Source organism: Rhipicephalus microplus, chromosome 5, assembly GCF_043290135.1.
Source record: "Rhipicephalus microplus isolate Deutch F79 chromosome 5, USDA_Rmic, whole genome shotgun sequence".
In the NCBI taxonomy this organism is placed as follows: Eukaryota; Metazoa; Arthropoda; class Arachnida; order Ixodida; family Ixodidae; genus Rhipicephalus; species Rhipicephalus microplus.
The window spans coordinates 147566753-147588624 of NC_134704.1; the positions used below are offsets into that span (position 1 = coordinate 147566753).

Below are 21872 nucleotides of genomic sequence, written 5' to 3' on the forward strand. Positions count from 1 at the left end.
ATATATGTGGAGTATGAAAATGCTATTTTTAAGGTTGCTGCCAGGTATAATTTCTAAAAGAGAGTGTTCAATCTTGCTATTTGCCATGTGCAAATTGTGCTCAATGTAAGTGTACTTCTTGGACACAAACGTGCAGATACCGCGGCCATCTGGAGGTTTCGTGATGTGATGGGTGTAGCCTGGCAGGCTCATTGTTTCCGTAAGCGTCTCCTGTAGCATAATAACATGTGGTCGAATTGGCTGGGATTTAACATACTGCTGGAGAGCTGCCTTCTTTGATTGGAAGCCCCAGCAGTTCCACTGCCAAATTACGAAATATTTAAGATGTCCCGCCATTGTTGGGACCCTCAAAAGCTCTCTCCTGAGAGACGCTACGGGTTGCCACCTTCTGCACGATCCTGACCTTAGGTATTACTTGGGCCGGAGTAGCCTCGGCTGATTGTAAAGCTTTAGCTTGGTCAGCCTCGATCTTTGTGACTCTGCTGTCCAATACCGCAATCGACTCGACACCGCCTTGAGAGCATTTTTGATATCATTCAAGGTTTCCTTGACCTCTGTTTTTAAATCTCTGTCCTCGGTATTGGCCGGTTGTGCTAGCGCTCTCCTTTTTGTTGGTTTTGTCTCTGGATGGACGTCCATGGGTACCTTATCGTGACTCGCATCCGATGTGGCCTCTGTACAGGGAACTGTGTTTGAAGGAGACGGAGACGAAACCTGCTGTGATTTCCTTAAGTCGGCTATTTCAGCCCTGAGTTGCTCGACAATGGCCCTGAGGTTAGCATTTTCCCTTTGCATCTGCGCATATATATCTCAGTGTTGCTCTGGATTGGTACCCCCCTTTACCTGTGGTTGGGAGCCCTTGATCTTTGATGCCCAGGTCTAGTGCTGATTTCCTTGCTGCACACCGTTGCGGAGGGTAGGCACCCGTGAGTTAGAACGGCCCTTGGATCTAGAATGTCCTCTGGATCTCGAACGGCCCCTTGCTCTGCCTCTGGAACGGGATCGCCCTCGCGGTGGTTGTAGCTGTTGGCTGACGTCACGTGGGCGCCAGCTGCTGCTCGGGCGCTCAGTCGTAGCGCGGCCGCCTGCAGCGGCTGGTAGCGATAGGAAGTCTCCTCCACTATCTGTGAAGTTCATGTCGTCGGCGTCTTGTTCCGCAAATTCCATCGTATATTGCATCCGTCACTCTCGTCTTCGTCGACGGGCTATGTAGGGCACTTGAAAACGATGCTTACACGTCTTGTCTGCCGTGAGATGTGGACCCCCACACAACTTGCATTCTGGAGTGCAGACGTGATGCTCCGAAGGAGATGACATACCACACCCTCTACAGACGGCCTCCTCTGGATGGGGACAAACATCGGCTCGATGACCTAGCTTTCCACAGGCACAACAGACATCCGTCTGTCGACGATACAGGGTGCAGCGAACCAAACTATTTCCACATATGACGTAATTTGGCACTTTTAGTCCGTCAAAGAGGATGATTACCGTGGTGGAATTCTTGATTCTTTTCACTTGGAGTGCAGTCGGGTTCCTTGGGTGTACAATAAGTGAATAAAGTTGTTCTTGACCGATGTCGGCGTCAACACCTCTGATGATACATTTGCAGGTGTCGTCGGGGGCAGCTCGGTAGGCAGTAACATGAAAACTGGCGGTACCGAGAGTAATGGCGGTCATCTTGGAATACACTCTGGCGTTCCTCTCCGCTGGAGTGCTTATAACTGCAATGTTCTGCATCGTATTCGGGCATACCACGTCTTCCGTGACTTCTTCCTCACTGAGCGCTGCAGCCACTGCGAGTGCCATCGCGAACTTAATTTGACTCACAGTTCTCATGTCCAGGCCATTTTTAGGTCTCACGATGACTCGATGGTGACCTATTGGAAGGTAAGGAAGTCTAAAAGCAGCGATAAGACGCTTCTTCACCGCAGCCCGGGAGCGCTGAGGCGACCACGCGTCGCCGTGCATGGAGACGCTTGCTCGCGTCTCGGTCCTGGGGGTATGCGTCCCACGAAGTTTACGTTTAGTGGTAGCAACAGACCATCCAGAATCTTGAAGATCATCGGGAGTGATATCCTTCCCATCGACAGAGACTTGCATAGACATTCCGTGCGTAGAGTGCTGAAACACCCTTCCGAGAAGGGCCGGCGGCCGCTCCGCCGTAGCCTCAGCCTAGCGAGCTCAGCTGAGCAGATGGGCAAACAGAAGAGTCTCGAAAAAGGGTCAAAAAGCTCACCCACAGTGAAATACTTGGTATCGATGTAGTCCGTGTGGTTTTATGCGTCGACTGGCACCAAAAGACGCTCACAAATGCCCCGGCAGCGAGATAAAGAAGATAATTAGTTGCGTCTATTTTCTATGTATGTTCACTCATTTGATCGATATGATTAGATTAATATGTGGGGTTTATCATCTCAAAACGACCATATGTATGTGAGAGATGTCGTAGTGGAGGGCTCCGGAAATTTTGTCCACCAGGGGTTCTTTGACGTGCACCCAAATCTGAGCACACGGGCTTACAACATTTCCGCCTCTATCGGAAATGCAGCCGCCGCAGCGGGGATTTGATCCCGTGACCTACGGGTCGGCAACCGAGTATACCTTAGCCGCTAGACCACCGCAGCGAGGCTTCACTCATATTCGTACATGGAACAAATGCTAGTTTTTATCCATCACGCACGCTGGCTCCTCGGTTGAAGATCGTGTGCATGCAGGGCTGGGAAACGGTTATTTCTATAGCTTTGTATTTTGAACGCATGCTAAAGTATTATTATCATCGTCATCATCGGCATTATTATTATTATTATAATTATTATAATTATTATTATTATTATTATTATTATTATTATTATTATTATTATTATTATTATTATTATTATTATTATTATTATTATTATTATTATTATTATTATTATTATTATTATTATTATTATTATTATTATTATTATTGACGCCCATTTCAGGTAGCCTTTGCCGAATTCTGAAGTGCCTCGCTTCATATGCGCTCTTTTTCTTCGGCCACCTGCGGACGCTATTATGTGCTCAGAACCACGTACTGAGGAAGAGTTTGCCGAAAATTCCTGAGAAGTTCTCGGTAATACTCCTTTCAGTCACAAATTATGATGCATTGTTCGCGTGACATGATTACGAAGCACTCAGTGTTACATTCCGGGAAAGAATGCGTTGTTTTGAATGATCTTCAGTAATAAAGGTAATTAGCATTTAAAGACGTATTTCTTCTGCGATCAGTCAGTTTTTATATTTCCATAAACAATAAACTGTGAGGCTCAAAATTCATGCTCAGAGTTTTTGGTATATTCGTTTCGATCACAGAAAAAAATGTCTTGACATAAATTCTGGAACGCGGCACGTCGAACAATTGCTGACAGTGGCAGCGTATCCAGCAAAGTGATCTTCTGCCGCAACACAACGCATAATAAAGTTAAATGATCGCTAGTCGTCTACTAAGGATGTCTATATGAATGTACACACGAAGTTTCAGGTCATGCGAAGGAACATGCGCTGATGACCTGCCGTTGAAGTCGGCCTGTACAATTGTTCACACCGCGACTGAAAGGAGCACTGGCCGAGGTCTATAGGGTCAGTTATCAGGATCTGCAACATTCTCTGTGGGGGCTGCATCAAGTTATGATCGCGAATGATTTTAAATTCAACTTTGCAAGACCAGTGGTTGAACAGGTGAAGTTGCAGCCTAAGCATGGGCAACGAGCACACAATTTTACACTGGTCACAGAAAATATTGGCAAGAAGAACGATGACTCTCTCAAGTGTGGCATTTATTTTATAGCACTCTTTGCTGAACCAGGTGTTTCAAAAACATTTAGCGCTTACTAATTCGACTGAACTTTTAAATAAAGCTATTTCACGCGCGTGTAGTAGCTTTAGTCATAAAGATGGGCTTATTGCAGGTTGTTTGGTATCTAAGCACCTGTCGAGCATTCTTTTGTGACACTTCAATCAGCTCCACTTCGCTCTTGGGACACATGCTACACGTGGTTTGTCAAAATGTTTGCGCAGTACTTTTTTCTATAAAATAATGAAGTAAGTGTTTTAAACTACCCTGTCATTTTACTAACATTCAAAGCTGTGCTGTGTAAAAGTTGTAACGAGTCAAAAACACACAACGATGCAACAGTTCTTTATATCTTTCAAGCTCATGCATGAGAGGTACCGGAGAGAACGGTGCATAAAAGAGAGGCAGACGATTGTCGAGTAAACAGAGCGGGGCTTCATCACCGAACATGTAAGCACACACAAAGTGGATAGAATTATTTTACGAAGCACAGGCGAAATTTCGGCCGTACTTTTACATTCTAAAAAGGTACACTTTTATTAGAAAGTAATTAATGAGCAGAAGCCGTGTAAATACTGAGCAATGAATCAGCAATTTGAAAATAGCTTCAACCATTTACAATAGAGCAACTAATCTTCAAAAATTTGAATCGTGACATACATCGGAGTGTATTATGTGATGTGATTTTCATGTTATCAGGTACAGTGCACATATTTCTCTGGCGCTGACTCTGGGCACTCTTCTGACTACCACCAATGTTTTCGGAAAGTTAGGAGCTCCCGGAGGACCACAAAAGCTGCCCTATGATGCACCAGACACCTTCAAGGTATGAATATATATATATATATATATATATATATATATATATATATATATATATATATATATATATGCGACATGGTGTTGAATCTTACTCAGGCCTCCATTCTGACTCCTGCTAATATAGAAATTGTAGGGGACGTCCTACAGGAGGAAACAAGTCATGACAATAATAACAATAGCATGTTGCTTTTATATTCCTTTAGAACCAACGCGCACGAGACGAGGACCCGAAGAAACTGAACAGCACGAACAGGCATTCACTCACCGCTAAACTTGGTTCAGAAAAACTAGCACACACACACACACACACACACACACACACACACACACACACACACACACACACACACACATATATATATATATATATATATATATATATATATATATATATATATATATATATATATATATATATATATATATATATATATATATATATATATATATATATATATATATATATATATATATATATATATATATATATGCTCGTGAATCATTTTTGCGACTGCTAAGAAGGTATGAATATTCCGCGTCACTGAGCTTATTTGCAAGTGAAAGAACACTACACAAAGACAAGTTGAAAGGAAAAAATTGGCCCCGTATCAGCAATTTACACTGCAAATGTCATCGAAAAACGAGTCTTGCCACGGCCGCCTGCATCGGGCGCGCGCGGCGGTGTTCCTACGGCCGTCTCATTCGGACGGAGGAGGCGTATTAGCAAAAGGGGGCGTGGCCACTCGGTTCGCCACATAGTGGCGCGCGCTTACTGCCTCTCCTAGAGTTACTCTATATGCTACCTTTAGGTAGCAGAGTTGCGCCAAGGTACGCCATCTTGGGTTCAAAAGCCTTGTGGGAAAGCCGCTCACTACCCGCGTAGGAGCAGTGCTTGCGCTTCAGAGTACTAGCGTTGCTTTATTTATTTTTTCGCCTTCTTTTTTTTCTTTTTATGAAGGTATCAGTTGCTCTGGTCACGCTTGAAAGGCTTGATTTTATGTTTACGTTTTTGGCATGTAATAATGGTAAAAAAAGTGCATCAGCTCGTTGAACCAGTAATGTATATTATATTTATTTAAGCCACACATTAGCTTCGTATTCTTTTGCGCTTTCAGCTGCATTCAATGCACGCACTAGCAGCAACACCTTGCCAATTTAAACAGTTCTAGTTGAAATTCTCTCTTTATATTTAGCGCTGTATCCGCCAGACCAATTGTCTGGCGGCTACAGCTAAAGCCGCCAGACCAGACAGGTGAAGTGCCTCAGACTGGCTGGCCGACGTTTCGATAGGAGGACCTATCTTTTTCGAAATTGCCGTGTCATCTTTGGCGTGTTAGTTTTAAAGGGGTTAGTGGTGACGTCTTCTCAAGGTAGTGGTGCGTGTCCCTGATGATGATCGCCGTCTGAAAAGGAAATTACCATAAAGCAGAAGAGTGCAGTCCTCGCTTCATTTCAAGTCAGGTGGCAGTGATTTAAAAATGTTCTCAGAGAGTGAAAAAAAAGCGCAAAGTTGGAGCGGTGTGCTGCAAAAGGGGCGGCCGCTTGAGACACAAACAAGTGAAAGCGCTTAAAGCTTCAGAGGCAGCAGACGGTCGCCGTGTCCAGCTACCAGAAAGGGTTACCGACAATAGTGGTGTACGCCTGTTCTTGAAATCCTACGATAGCGACATACAACAAGAAAGCAGATACAAACAGGGGGGGGGGGGGGTAGAATGCGGCGTATTTTCAAACGCCAAGATGTAGAAGGTAAGCGATAACCGGATGGTTTCTGAACAGCGCATGTTTAATAGGGAAGGTCATTGGACAAGATATGCTTTCCGTGTCTCCATAGGTGGAGACACGGAAATTTGTTGTTATCGCGTTCAGTGCCTTTCACAGCTTTGCTTTTGCGGCAAAGCTGTGACTTTTTTTTTTTTTTGGCTCACCAAGCTCCTCGCATGGCGGTGCTGGTTCCCGGCGTGGCATTGTCCCTAAAGCTGAGCTTGCGTTCTACTTGCGACTCTGCACGCTGCGGGGTGGTCGTCATACCGGTCCCCTGGCCCTTCCTGGCACCGCTATCCCCAGCGAACGTGTCTTCCACGGTGGCCCAACTCACTGCGCTGGAGCTCGGCGATGTCGTACTCCGCCGCGTCGTTACTGTTCACGCTTCGTGCGCCGTGTTCACCGTGCTTCCTTCCCTCGCCACTATCGATGGCCCTCCCTATCTGGGTGGCGGCAGCTTGGCTGCGCTGAGCTTCGCGGCCTTCCTCCTCTTGCCTTTCGTTACTGCACATGCTCACTGGCATCTGTGTGTCTGGTTGGCTGTCTTACTGTTTATATATGTGTATTTTATATGTATGTCTTTTTTACTATTTATAATACATACTGTAAGAAAAATATTCAGGAATAGGTTCGTCACGCTTGTCCTGTGTGCCATGCAAGGAAAAATGGAGTGAGACACAACGTGGTAGTAAACACACAACATTTATGAGAAACACGGAAAGTAAACCTTGAATACAGAACGACAAAATGCGTTAAGGCAGATGAATAACAAGACTGCCTGACAGAATGAGGAAATCAAACGAACTCGAGCTCAAAGCGGAAAGTTCCAAAATTAGGCGGAAAGTCCAATTGTGGAATGCCACCTCTATGGGCCACCACGAGTCATCAACAGATTGGCAAACATTTGGCTCGAAATCCTATGCGTCTTGCTCGCTTTTTCGTCGTCGTCGTCGTTTTGTCCTCTGTCATCACGCATACAATTAACTAATAGGACAAAGTAAAAGTACATATCTTTCGTAAATGTTTTTGCCGTTGGTCGGCCAACTTCATTAATAAATCTGGTACCAGCATTGACTCAACCACTCCTACGCGAATACGTTTAGCGGAAGAAGTTTTGTGTCATTGCTAATTCTGGTACATAAAGCAAATCTGACATTATATTTACAGCTCTATATCAATCACATCGTTTCAGCTGCTGACTGCGTAAAAATAAACGCACGAGATTTTTCACACAACGAAGTAAGAAATCTAAGGACGTTATAAGGCGCGAGTGCTCATAAACCACATGGATATATAGTTTCTTATATGCATGTGGCTGTATTCATACACGTGCATGTTGTGGTAAAACGCATAAAAAGCATTTGCATCAGTTATGTAGCCTAATTTTACCCCGTGAAAGTAGTAAAAAAAGGTCAGCAAGGCGTTTTGCTGACCAAGCTGCTTCATTATTTCGGATAACTATAGGTATGGCTAAAAAAGACTGAAATGTTGCCATGACGTGTTTTTTTCGTTCAGATGCTTTGTTTAACTAGGCCACCAGCAATCGCCAACGAGCCTATACATATACAAGCACGCGTCTGCAATGTGTTTGTGTGTTGGTGTTCAATATGCACCCAACATCCTATTTACTGCGAATTTGACAAAATATGTGCTCAACGTCTTCTTTACTGCAGATTTTTGAAACCTTCCGTTTCGCTGTGTCGATCTCGGATTCGGACAACGACACCGTGTTCGAGTGCTTGCAGGCGAATCGCACTGCCTTCAACGCAGAGCAGAAGACCGCAACCTATGTTTTCATTTTCCCAAATACACAGTATGTTTTTTGAAAACCACATTCAGTAGTTTTTTGCAACTTTCAAGCGTGGACGTCTATATCCAGTATTTTAAACGCTCCCGAATGCCTATTCAAATATTTCATGACTTGTAAAGCTCTTGATAGATGCGAAGATAATTTTTATCTGTTGTTTTGTGAAAAACAATTAAAAAGCATCTTCTTTGACAATAAATGTTCTTCAAAGCATTTATAGGCCGATCTAGAAGGATAATACTACAGCGAAAATATTTGTAAGAATAGGCGATACGCCTAATTGTTCCCCGATTTACTACTGTGCTGATGAACGAAATGTATACGAATTCACATATTCAACAATAGAACATAATCGTTTTCCTGCTCCTGACGCTTTATGTACCTGATGGCCACATTTCCTCCCTTTTCTCATGTAAGGAACAGTGCTAATAGACAACGTACCTACAACGTACCGAAGTTTTATTAATTGGGTATTGCAGTACGAAGCATGGGCATTGTGGAATCAGCTGAGTACAACAATGACTTCCACAGCTTACACCAGGCTGAGACCGAAGTGAAATCGGGAGTTTAGCCGTAGAGCACTAAAGGGATTTCGCCCTGGTGTGCTGGTGCAAGAGAGCAGCATATTGTGAGGCTTGCTTTGAGTTGACTAGTCAAGGCCGAAAGGTCGAGGGAAGAACGAAATGCAGGAAACACCACTCGCACAAGCCGGTGAAGAAGAACGTTTCTTGTGCACTGCAGCAAGTTACTATGCTCATCGTCGCGAGGACAAAACAGAAGTGGAGGCAGTCCACAATGTCCACAACTCAATGTCTTTCGCATTGAGTTTCACAGGCTACGACACAGCAGCTGATACAAATTTGTACAGGACATTGAACAGGGTAGCCAGTTACACTCAAAATTAAATTGTGATCTTAAAATATTTGTTTTGTGTAAGTGCCAAGCACAGGCGTTTATATTTTTCAATTCCTTGCTTTACGTACATTGTAAGCATGCGGCATGTGACATTCTGGCAGCAAGACAAAAGAATGTATGTCGAGAGAAGGTATAATTGGCTCCTGTTTTGTTATCATGTCTTTTTGTATATATAAAGCGAAATCTTACGATACGCGAAATTTTAGAGAAACCTGTATTCCTGCATTGCCTCACCAAAAACCTTTACGTACTTTAACCAACCTGTAGTGCGTATTACAACAATGACTTCCACAGCTTACACCAGGCTGAGACCTATACAGTCATGTCCTACATTTAAATCTATGCGCTGTGATAGCATCGAAATTTTCATTTCATGTGAAACGAATGACACATAAGATTTTTCTGCTGGGTGTAAATGAGGACACCAGCTTGTGTGTTTATCGCAGGGGAATTTTCTCCCATCTTTTCGGGAAGTGTGCGCCAATTTGGAGGCTCTAGTCAATATTGTGTGTGCGTGTACGTGTGCGTGCGTGCGTGCGCGCGCGCGTGTGTGTGTGTGTGTGTGTGTGTGTGTGTGTGTGTGTGTGTGTGAAGGAGTTTGAACCTCCATTAACATGTGCACCTGTTTTGTCACAGTTCTTTTCACACCCCATTCTCTGCAAACACATGTGTGAAATCAGACGATGCTCCGCCAACCTTTACTCTTCAAAAGGACACTTCCCAGCTGAAAGTAAAATGACATGTTCGATGTTAATTTAATAGGTCCGCCTGCTCTTTGTATTACCTAAAATCACCGAAGTGGAGCATAGCTACCTAATCAAAGCCTATTGAAACGAGGCCCGAAACGCTTTTTCGTTACACTCTTGAATCCAAACCTGAAGCACCCTGTAATTTTTCCGCCACGTGGGCTCTTGAAGACCTATCGCTTTGAGATGGCGGCAGAAGTCTAAAGTTTGTGAATGCTAGGCAGCGAATAAAAATGACCCGGAGCTGACTGAATCAGCTGCAGTGCTTTATATATCTCCACTGTTCTTTCTTTTGCTTAAGTAGTAAATACTTTCGCGTAGGTTTTTCCCGGCTTCAACAATTTAGTAAGGGTCCCCTTGAATTTTTGTGCTGAAGCTCTTGTGTTCTATTTACCAGTACTCTTTCCGGCAGTAGGTTGTGTACAAGTGTGCTATGGCAACGCTCCTATGCGCATCTAGGTTGATTTAAATCATATCGGTGGCAGAAATTCAAAACTAATGTAAACGAGGCAACATACTACAGCATAAAATGAAAGGCAAGGCATTGGGAACTAATTATGAGCCTTTAGAGAACAACTGCATCCTTGATCTTATTCGACCGAGAAATTTGAAGCATGCACACACTATATTAGTCCTGCAGAATGTTTTAATTCCTCCAACTTGTTTAATCTACTAGTAATATGTATCAGTCTTCCAGAAGAAACTTGCTGAGGTGTGAACCTCCTTGATATCTTAATTTTTCAGGGAACAAATTCCATTTCACGTGAAGTATGACGACACTCCGGGAATTTTCACATTCACCGTGGACAAAGGTATGTTGAAAGTTAGCACTTGTGAGTGTTCTTTGCGATCGGTTCTCATCATGAAAGTTGTGTGCTTAGTGCTGAATGCGTCACACTAACATGGCCAGATATGGATGCTTGTATGAAAGTAAATTTCTGCCGCAATAATAACGTGTAATCGTCTTTAAACAACGTAATTTTCACAATGGATCAGTACATGCTAGACGAAACAGATTGCCATCAGCAGAAACCACTAGTGGAGGTATGTGACGCACAAATCAGACAGCTAATATGACCTCCCATTGATCTACCGAAAATGAACAAATTGCCTCCGACTACAAACTGTTGTCAACAATGCGAGATAACGATGAAACAGTCAAAAAAGAAAGCCACAGCACGGGTGCTATATACGCGCGACACCCTCTTGCGCTGGCTTGGATTCCGTCCTGCTGATGTTAATTGGCCTTTCAGTACGTTTGTACGTGAGTAAATCACGTGATCTTTGGTAGAGGTTGCCTTTGGTAGAGGTTTGTAAACTATTCGTACGAACCTGGAACTTCACTCCTCTAAGCTTCCCATCTTTGTGACACCAACATGGCCCCCAAAACTACTGTCCAGGTGGAACGTTCGGCCGTCCACGTCAGTTGTAGCAATGTGTGTCCTCAACGAGCCCCCTATCTTCACCAGATCAGCTGAATCGGATGCGCAAGATTGGTAGGCGAGGTACAAAAGAGTCGGCGCCAGGAACAAATAGGATGACGAATTCAAGCTTGGCTACGTGACGTTATAGTATGCACACATCACGCAACTGTGGTTAAATGACCACTAGGCTGAGATTATGATGGGGTCCGGTTTCAAGACTTCTACTACGGTCGTCTTTCGACGACCTGCGGCTTGCAAGCTTCACACCGAGCAACGTTTGCGCCGATTTGCACAGCAACCAGGCGACAATCATATGGGCTACACCACGGATGAGTTGAATTTATCTAACTTCAACTCTGCCATGCCCGAGGAAGAGAAAATCAGGTACACCTTGAAGGGTATAGAAAACGGCGCATTTCAGCTGTTGCTTGCAAAAAATCGCACCACGATCGCTCTGCTAATCTTTCTCTGTCAGAGCTTCGACGAGTTGCATAGGCACTGCGCGATTATCCGTAAATCTTCAGGACGCCAGACACGCTCGCAAGCTTGCAGTTGGTTTCCAGTCCTACTGATCAGCAACCTCTCTTTTCGACGATCAGGAACTTCATCCGTGAAGAGTTGACGCGCCAACTGTCGCTGTTGCCGCTCACACATTAGTCCGCGAATGCTTTGGTGCAGGACCTTCAACACGCCATTCAAACCCAAGTGTCTGAGGTCCTCCCACCGATGCTTCAGCAACCACTTGTCGCAGCGCCTCTCATGTGCGCCGCTGTGGCTGCTCGGCCAACGCAGCAGGCTATGCCTTTTGTTCACGCTGCCAGGCCGCACCATGGCATGCCTACAACCACGAGCGCTGCGTTGAATCTCATCGCGGAATCTCTGGCTCCGTTTTACCGTCGCTCTGACGCTTAGAGGATGCCGGACAATAGACCCATCTGTTTCCACTGTATGGTCATTGGACACGTTGCTAGACACTGTCGCCAAGCTCCTTCTTCATTTGATCTCATAGACAGGCCTGTTAGATCGTCGTCAAGGATGCCTATACAATACACCAATGACGGTCAAGGACCCTGTATACGCGAACCACCGGTCACCATGTCCACGACGACGCTCCCCGTCACCTACTACAGAAGTGGAAAACTGATCGCCGCTGCTCTGGAGGCAGCAGCCGCATGCAAGTGGGACTGCTCAAGGCTTCTATTTATTTCACAGCAAAACGTTATCGACATCGATCTTAAGGGCGGCGCCACACAAGCTCTTACTGTAACAGGAGCCGCCATTTTCATAATCTCCTAGACCCTATACCGCAAGTTTAAGAAAGATGCCGATGTCACTCTCGGGCTTGATACTTCATCCGGCCAACTCACAGTACACAGAACCTTCAGCTCTGTACACTGCGCGTGTCACTATCCAAGGTGAATTTTATGTCATTGAACTGTTCGTGCTACCGTCATGCTCCCACGAAGTCATTCGTGAATGAAACTTCATTTCGCGTCTCGGACCATTTTAGATTGCTTACGAGCAGAAGTGGCCCTACACCCATGCGAACTTTTTATTTGATGGATTTCCTTCCCGAAGCTTGCTACATATTGACATAGACATACTGTAACAAATGTAGCAGCCTCACAACAACGATGTTCTATTTACACGGTTTATTAAGGGCGAACTTGTGCCCAAAGTGAACGACGCACAGCAATCAAGAAGATCCAAGTGCGGTAGTCCTCGTGAGCCTCTGTCTCGAGCACCCTCGTTCTCTTCTTCTTCACGCGCGTTGACTGTTCGGTGGAGTACCGGGCGCATGCAGGGCCGGCTCGTGCATTGCGACTGGCTTCGTCGCTCCTAGTCGTGTCGTTGGCGTTTCTCTGGTTCCCAACGTCCGCGTTGCGCGGAGCAATGGTAATTTCCTCTGGCATTATCCCCCCTCTCAAGAGGCATCGCCCCGATGCTTTTGATGATAATGTATGCAGCGTTTCCGTCTCGGAAGGTTTGTAAGACTGAAATGGTTGTACAGCAAGCAAGTGGGGTGGCTAATCTTCGTACCGGTCGTAGTACGGTTTCATGCGCACAATGTGTACACGCTCGGTGGGGTTGCGTCGTTTAGAATGTCCATGCCCTGTAGGCTTGACTTCATAAACGAGGTCGCTGAGTCGGTGTACTACCTCGTAAGGACCGAAATATCGACAAATGAGTTTTTCAGACAGGCCTCGTCGTCGTACTGGGGTCCATATCCACACTTTGTCACCAACTTCATACGGTGTTTCGTGTCTTCCTCGGTTGTAGCGGTCGGCATCAATTCGTTGTTGGTGACATATTCGGTACCTTGCTAATTGGCGGGCCTCCTCCGCTCTCTCTATATAGTCATCGAGATCAGAAGGGTAGTCATCTTGATCTATAGGTAACATAGCGTCCAGTGCTGTGGTAACTACATGACCGTGAACGAGTTGAAACGGGGTGATCTTGGTAGTCTCTTGTACGGCGGTGTTATAGGCAAAGGTGACGTATGGTAAAATTTTGTCCCACCTTTGTGTTCGACGTCCGCATACATAGATATCATGTCAGCAAGAGTTCTGTTAGGGCGTTCAGTCAGGCCGTTGCTTTGAGGGTGATATGCGTTAGTTTTCCTGTGAACAGTGTGGGTCATGTTCAGCAGACATTCCATGAGTTCTGCCGTGAAACCCCGTCGGCGATCGGTGATTACAAAAGTTGGAGCGCCATGCCGTAGAACTATCCTCTGTACAAAGAATTTGGCGACCTTAGCTGCCGTTCCTCCATGCAAGGAGTCTGTTTCCGCGTATCTCGTTCAATAATCAGTCGCTACAACGATCCACTTCTTGCCAAGTAAAGATGTTGGGAATGGTCCAAGGAGGTCCATTCCAACTTGTTAGAAGGGTGCTTTCGGTGGGTCTATCGGGTGCAGAAGGCCCGCTGGCTTAGCACGAGGCGCTTTCTGTCTTCGGCACTCGCGGCATGTTCTGACATAGCGCTGTACTGAAGACAATAGCTTGTGCCAATAATAGTGCTGACTGATTCGTGCAAGCGTACGAGTGACCCCCAAATGTCCAGACGTAGGCTCATCGTGGCACGCTTGTAATATTTCTTGCGGCATAGTTGCGGGAACGACAAGCAGAAACTTTTCACGGTTGGGCTTAAAGTTTCTCTTGTAGAGGACATTTCCTCGGAGGCAGAGCGATGCGAGCCTTCGAGAAAATATACGAGGTACTTGTACGTCAGCTCCTTTCAGGAGTTCGATGAGCGGGAGCAATTCTTCGTCCGCATGTTGAATTTCAGCTATCTGAGAAGTCTCGACAACAGCCACGAATGGAAAGTCCTCTTCATCTGACAGTGCTGTGTCTGCAGGTACCCTTGACAAACAGTCGGCGTCGGTATGCTTCCTGCCAGATCGGTATACCACAGTTATGTCAAATTCTTGCAGTCTGAGGCTCCACCTACCTAGTCGTCCGGACGGGTCCTTGAGGTTAGCTAGCCAGCAAGGGGCATGGTGATCACTGACTGCCTTGAATGGTCTACCATACAAGTAAGGCCAAAACTTACTGATGGCCCAGATGACGGCAAGGCATTCTTTCTCTGTGGCCGAATAATTGGTCTCCGCCTTTGTTAGAGTTCGGCTGGCGTATGCTATCACCTTTTCTTCGCCATTTTGCCAGTGTATTAGGATGCATCCTATTCGGATGTTGCTGGCGTCTGTGTGTATTTCCGTGTCAGCTGTTTCATCGAAATGAGAAAGGATGGGGGGCTCTTGCAACCGTTTTCTTAATTCGCTGAAGACGCTTTGTTGCTCTGTTTCCCACTGGAAAGGTACATCTTCTCTCGAAAGTTTCGTCAGGGGTTCTGCAATCTGCGAGAAATTTCTGACAAATAGTCGGTCGTAAGCACAGAGACCTAGGAATATCCGTACTGACTTTTTGTCTGCTGGCACCGGGAACCTTGCAACGGCGGCTGTCTTTTCGGGATCAGGGCGCACACCGTGGGCGCTGACAACGTGCCCAAAGAATTGAAGCTCTTTGAAACCGAATTGGCACTTCTCTGGCTTGATGGTTAAATCTGCCGAACGGATTGCTTCTAACACTGTTCGCAGGCGCTTGATATGCTCCTCGAATGTAGCGACGAAGATGACCACGTCGTCAAGGTACACTAAGCAACACTGCCACTTCAATCTGGAAAGTAAAGTGTCCATCATGCGTTGGAACGTTGCCGGCGCACAACAGAGACCAAAGGGAGAGCCTTGAATTCATAGAGTCTGTCCGGGGTAACAAAAGCAGTCTTCTCGCGATCACGTTCATTAACTTCGATCTGCCAGTATCCACTTTTCAGATCTAGTAACGAAAAGAACTTGGCAAACCGAAGTCTGTCTAATGTGTCGTCAATACGCGGGAGGGGATATACATCCCGTTTAGTCACAGCATTCAATTTCCGGTAGTCGACGCAAAACCTTAGCGTGTTATCCTTCTTCTTGACAAGTACTACAGGAGATGCCCACGCACTGCTAGAAGGTTGAATAACATCATCTTCAAGCATCTCCAGTACTTCATTCTTAATGACTTCTGTTTCTTTTGGTGAAACGCGGTACGGGTGCTTGCGTACCGGCCTGGTTGTCTCGTCTGTTACGATCCTGTGTTTTGCAATGGTTGTGCGTCGTACCTTTGAACTATTGGAGAAACAGCTGCCGAATTCCCGTACAAGGTCGTACAGCTATTGACGTTGGATCGCTGAAAGATTGGGATTTACGGATATTACGTCGCAGACATCAGATGTTGGTTTCATATTCGTTGACGTTGTTTCAAGGCTGCATAGTTCTGTGTCTTCACAAACCTGTTGAAGAAAGGCTATGGCTGTCCCCTTTGCGATGTGCTGGAATTCGTTCCCAAAATTTGTCAGGAGGACGTCTGCGTACCCGTTTCGTAGCTGGATAATCCCTCGTGCCACACAAACACCTCTTTTCAGGAAAACATCCATGTTGCTGTCTGCCACACCTTCGTAGTCACTAAACGTATCATTTCTGACTAGAACCATTACACTGCTCTGCGGCGGTACAGTCACATCATCATTGACGATGCGCAGTGGAGTGGTGTATTGCTCGTCTGCTCGAGCTACCTTTATAGCTTGTTCCGTCGAAAATGATACGCTCGACCTCTGCAAATAATAATGGCACCATTTGCTTGCAGAAATTCTATTCCGAGTATAACTTCTCTCAAACATACGGGCAGGACAACAAAGTCACCAACGTAAGTGAAACCTCGTATCTCAACTCTTGCGGCGCATCTGCCGAGAGGCGTAATAAGGTGACCGCCTGCCGTACGTACTTGAGGTCCACTCCATTCGGTCAGAACTTTCCTGAGGCACTTCGCTAAATCGTAGCATATCACAGAGTAATCCGCACCAGTATCGATTAGAGCCGTGACCTCTAGCCCGTCAATTACCAACGGCAAGTCTGAAGTTATCTTCTCATTACTGCACTTCTTTACCTGGAGACAGTCGTCGTCGTCGTCGTCACGCTGGTGTCGCAGTGGAGGATCTTCGTATTTTGAATCACCAGCGGCCTCGCCTCCACAGGTCGCCCACTTCTGTTTCCCGGGTTTGGACTAGGCGAACAATGCCTAGGTGCGTTTGGAAAGGAACGTGGGCTTGGCGAGCGCTGACGTAGAGGGGATGGTGACCGCGGTTGGTGACGACGATGCAGGTCGAAGCTCTGACGTGAGCACAGGTATTCCTCGATGTCGGACGGCCTTTCGCCATTTCGCGGACACGGTGCGTTGACCACAAATCCTTGAAGACCAGCTTGACGATATCGGCAAAACCGGTAAAGATGGCCAGCCTCTCCACAATGGAAGCACAGGGGTCTACGTTCCGCATCTCGCCACACATCGCTTTTCCGAGGTCTTGTCTCTGTCGGAAGTGGTGCGCTGCGAGTTGCCTCTATGATATGGCGCGGGCTACGTGTTGTCGGTGCGTAAGTACCAGGTGTCTCGATAGGCCCACAGTGGACAGCAGGCCACCTGAGCACCTCAGAATAAGTTACAGCGCGTCGTGTCGGTAGTGCATCTCTTTGCGTCTCCCGTATGACCTGCCGAATTTCTTCTCGGACAACATCCGCAACAGACAGTTCCGGTGAAGCGGGTGGCTGCAGCTTGCGTAGTTCCTCACTGACAACTGACCGGACGAGCTCCCGCAGAGTGTCAAGGTTATCGACAACATTTGCCGAGAAGACCCCTGCTGATGTACAGGCTACGTCACGATTGTATTGCCAGGCTCTCTGCTGCAGTGTCGTTTATATTGTTGTTGCTTCCAACCGAAACTCAGCAACAGTGCGCGGCGGATTGTGAACGAGTCCCACGCACAGCTCTTGTTTTATTTACCCCATGCATGAGATGACGCACCTTCTTGTCTTCAATCATGTTGGGATCAGCTCGCTTGACCAGGCAGGACATGTCTTCTATGTACATAGCGACAGTCTCATTTGTGCGTTGATTCCGTGCACGAAGAGCTGCTTCTGCCTTTTCCCGATGTTTATTGTTGCCAAACGTACACAGTAGCTGCCGCTGGAACTCTTCCCAGGACGTCAAAGATGCGTCATGGTTTTCGTACCACACTCGCGCTGCATCTGCCAAACAGACGTATACGTTGCGCAACTTGCCTGCTTCGTTCCATTGGTTTATGTTCGCCACCCTCTGGAAATGATCCAGCCAGTCTTCGGCGTCCTCGAACGGGTCACCATGGAACACCTTCGGTATGACGGGCTGGCTGACAATGAGCTGTGATGGTGCAACTTGGCTAGTCATGGTGGTGGAGTTTCTTGTTCCGTCGCTGATGCCCTTGGCACGGGGGGAAGTGGTCCAAATTCTGGTGAATCCCCTCGAATACGGCGACTGATTTGTTGATGCACCGGCGTCAGCTCCACGGCTTGCGGATGGTCAGGGCTTGGACTTCGCTCTCTCGTGGGGGTTGGAATCATCTACCCCGCACCTCCACCAGAAAATGTAACGAATGTAGCAGCCTCACAACAACGATGTTCTATTTACACGGTTTATTAAGGGCGAACTTGTGCCCAAAGTGAACGACGCACAGCAATCAAGAAGATCCAAGGGCGGTAGTCCTCGTGAGCCTCTGCCTCGAGCACCCTCGTTCTCTTCTTCTTCGCGCGCGTTGGCTGTTCGGCGGAGTACCGGGCGCATGCAGGTCCGGCTCGTGCATTGCGGCTGGCTTCGTCGCTCGTAGTCGTGCCGTTAGTGTTTCTCTGGTTCCCAACGTCCACGTTGCGCGGAGCAATGGTAATTTCCTGTGGCAATATATATATATATATATATATATATATATATATATATATATATATATATATATATATATATATATCGCAGTTGTTGATATGAACTACATCAGTGGCACGGCAGAGTTGGTTAATGCGCCCCGTGCCCCAGGTGTTGGCGTGGTGCCAAGTAGGTCGTGCCGCTGCTGTGTGCTCTCGTGCCGCTTCCCTCGCAGTGCGTGCTGACGTCACTCTCTTTCTCCTGCCGTTCGCTAGCCACGGCGCCCGCTGCAGCCGCCTCGTTAATTAAAAGCTCAACACCTGCCGCCACCACCACTGGTTACACCGCCTACTCGTCGGTTCACACGCAGTAAACCTGACACGCACCTACCCTAGGCGTTGAAACATATCTGTACGTGTCGCCTACAGGACCTAGGCCAGCCATCGCCTCAAAATAATGTTTCAGCGCTCACGTCAGCACCCACGTTAGCGCCTCTCAACCCAAAAAGCCGCAAGCGCCCAACGACGCTCCTTCGCATCCCAAAAGAGTTCTCTTTGGGGAAATCGTCAAATGATTTCTTCTCATTGATTTTTATTTGTGCCTTCAATATATATTATACATATGCATCCTTATACTTATCCCGGTCATGATGGCGATGGCGATGGCAACGGCAGCGGCAATAATTAGCCGAGAGTGTCCATATAACTGCTATCGCATTAAAAGTAACACGTTACCATTAGCAACGCTCCTCATAACGTGTTACTGCCAATATCATTCTAGTAAAAGTGACTAGATGTTACGTTGTTCATAGTGGTAACATCCCTCGGGAGTACCTATTACGCAATGTTGTGTGATTTTTGTAACCTGCCTAAATAATTGCGTTAGTTTAAGCGACGTGACTAGATGTCCCAAGATATTTCGTGATTTTAGTCAGGTGAGCAGTTATGTGATGTTACATATTTTAGTCATGTCGCGATGTTAAACCAGGCTCGTAACAAGGTGGACATATATAAATATTCGTCATGACCTTTCCGTAAAACCATTCCGACTAGCACCTGGCCCCCAAAAAATATTGACCTCCTCCCCCCCCCCCCCCCCCCCCACAACAAGCCTTCAGGGAGCACACTCGGACTACTGCAAAGCCGTTCGTATCCCACTCCTCGTCCCTTAATAGGATAAACCCGGGCTATTCGCACTTGAAGTGTGCCCGTGAGTCGTGTTGTGATGTTCTCTTTATCACATGCTCTAGTAGTGCCAAGCCCTTCATGCCTCTCCATCCGCCACGAAGGAGCAATGAAATGCATATTAGAAGGGCAGCAGTGTCCGCACTGATTGTGAGGCCGTCCAGAGGGCCCACGCATCTTGGCGAAACTTCGACATCCAGTCTAATCGTGGGCGAATCTAAGGGGGGCGCTTGATTTGAGAGGGCCTCTGGCTCCCCTGACTATCAGTTCCACAGGGCTACAATAAAGCTCTTGTCATGTCATGTTTCTCTCTTGTCACATGACTCCTTGCTTTAGATATAGATACGTGAGCGTTGTTACGTGGTTTGAAGTCGCGTGGCTAGTGATGTTACGGGGTAATACGCGAGTTTAGTCACGTACATTCGTATCATTTACCTTGAATGATTTCAGCGCTACTGAATTGCAGAAGTCATTAGGGCCTTTTTCAAGCCGTTCTCCGTGATTTCGATAGAGACAAAAATGCTGTAGGCCCCTGCGCTCCGATTTGAGTGCATGTTACAGAACCCGAGATGGCCGAAACTTCCGGAACCTCCCACAATGGCGTCTTTAATAAACATGTGGTGGTTTTTGGAAAGTAAACCCCAGATTTTAATAAAAAATATTATTAGGCCGTTCTATCTCCTTTTAGGTTTGGTGGGCTTCCAGTGTTTTTCTGATAAAAAAATTTGCATTGAATTGAAGAAAACTTGTCAACACCGTATGTTACAATTTTTTGAGTAGTGTGAGCAGTTGTGGAATGATGTTTCACGATTAACGTCCCCTCACTAGTTGTTGAATGATTCTACGTTATTTTAAGTACCGCAATAAACTACCCCATAAGAAGGGTGGCAGTATGCGCTAGTTCGTAGGACATGACAATAGTTAGAGCGCGAGAACAGAACGACGACAAAGAGACAAGAAGGAGACGAGCGCCAACTTCCAACTGAGTTTATTGCGCAGAGCACGAGAACGTATAGAGGAGAAAGTAAACCATGTGACAAAAGCCATGTGACAGAAAGAGCAAGCACGTACTCATGTTCTTGTGACATCAGCTTAGCATGTGACGTGAGCCATGTGACATCAGCTTAGCGTGTAGCCATGTTCTTACGTGACACGCATCTCATGATTTTCATGTTTGCACCAATGACATACCTTCGTCATTCATTTACGTCCCGTAGTACAAAATTTTATGTATGTGAGCTTGCGAAACGACCAAGAGCGCATCATGAGTTTGGCATGCAGTCATGTTGTTACATGGCACGCCTCTCTTAATTTTAATGTCTTTTGCACCAGTCACATACCTTCATCATCCATTCACGTCACGTAATACTAAATGTAATATATGTTAAGATAGCGAAACTGCCGCAAGCCCATCACAAGCTTGGCGTGTAGTCATGATCTAACATGACACGTATTTCATGACCACCACGTTTGCACCAGTCATTTAGTATTCCAGTCGTTTGCACCCCTGCTGATGTACAGGCTACATCACGATTGTATTGCCGGGCTCTCCGCTGCCACGTCGTTTCTATTGTTGTTGCTTCCGACAGAAACTCAGCAACAGTGCGCGGCGGATTGCGAACGAGTCCCGCGAACAGCTCTTGTTTTACCCCATGCATGAGATGACGCACCTTCTTCTCTTCAGTGATGTTGGCATCAGCTCGCTTGAACAGGCGGGACATGTCCTCTATGTACATAGCGACTGTCTCATTTGTGCGTTGATTCCGTGCATGAAGAGCTGCTTCTGCCTTTTCCCGGCGATCAATGTGTCCAAACGTACACAGTAGCTGCCGCCGGAACTCTTCCCAGGACGTCAAAGATGCGTCGTGGTTTTCGTACCACACTTGCGCTGCGTCTTCCAAACAGACGTATACGTTGCGCAACTTGCCTGCTTCGTTCCATTTGTTTATGTTTGCCACCCTCTCGAAATGATCCAGCTAGTCTTCAGCGTCCTCGAACGGGTCACCATGGAACACCTTCGGTATGACGGGCTGGCTGACAATGAGCTGTGATGGTGCAACTTGGCTAGTCATGGTGGTGGCGTTTCTTGTTTCCGTCGCTGATGCCCTTGGCACAGAGGGAAGTGGTCCAAATT

The 21872-nt window shown here is 46.6% G+C and overlaps 1 protein-coding gene across 1 annotated transcript in view; it reads left to right on the forward strand.

Moving 5' to 3' along the window:
• The first annotated feature begins 4188 nt into the window (after window positions 1–4188).
• LOC119174188 (uncharacterized) overlaps window positions 4189–21872 on the forward strand; it is a 25388-nt gene continuing 7704 nt past the window's right edge. The window contains exons 1-4 of the mRNA XM_037425014.2: window positions 4189–4267; window positions 4517–4643; window positions 8074–8213; window positions 10613–10680. Of these exons, the coding sequence (XP_037280911.2) occupies window positions 4266–4267; window positions 4517–4643; window positions 8074–8213; window positions 10613–10680 (337 nt within the window). The 5' untranslated portion in view covers window positions 4189–4265. The remainder of the gene's footprint in view (window positions 4268–4516; window positions 4644–8073; window positions 8214–10612; window positions 10681–21872) is intronic.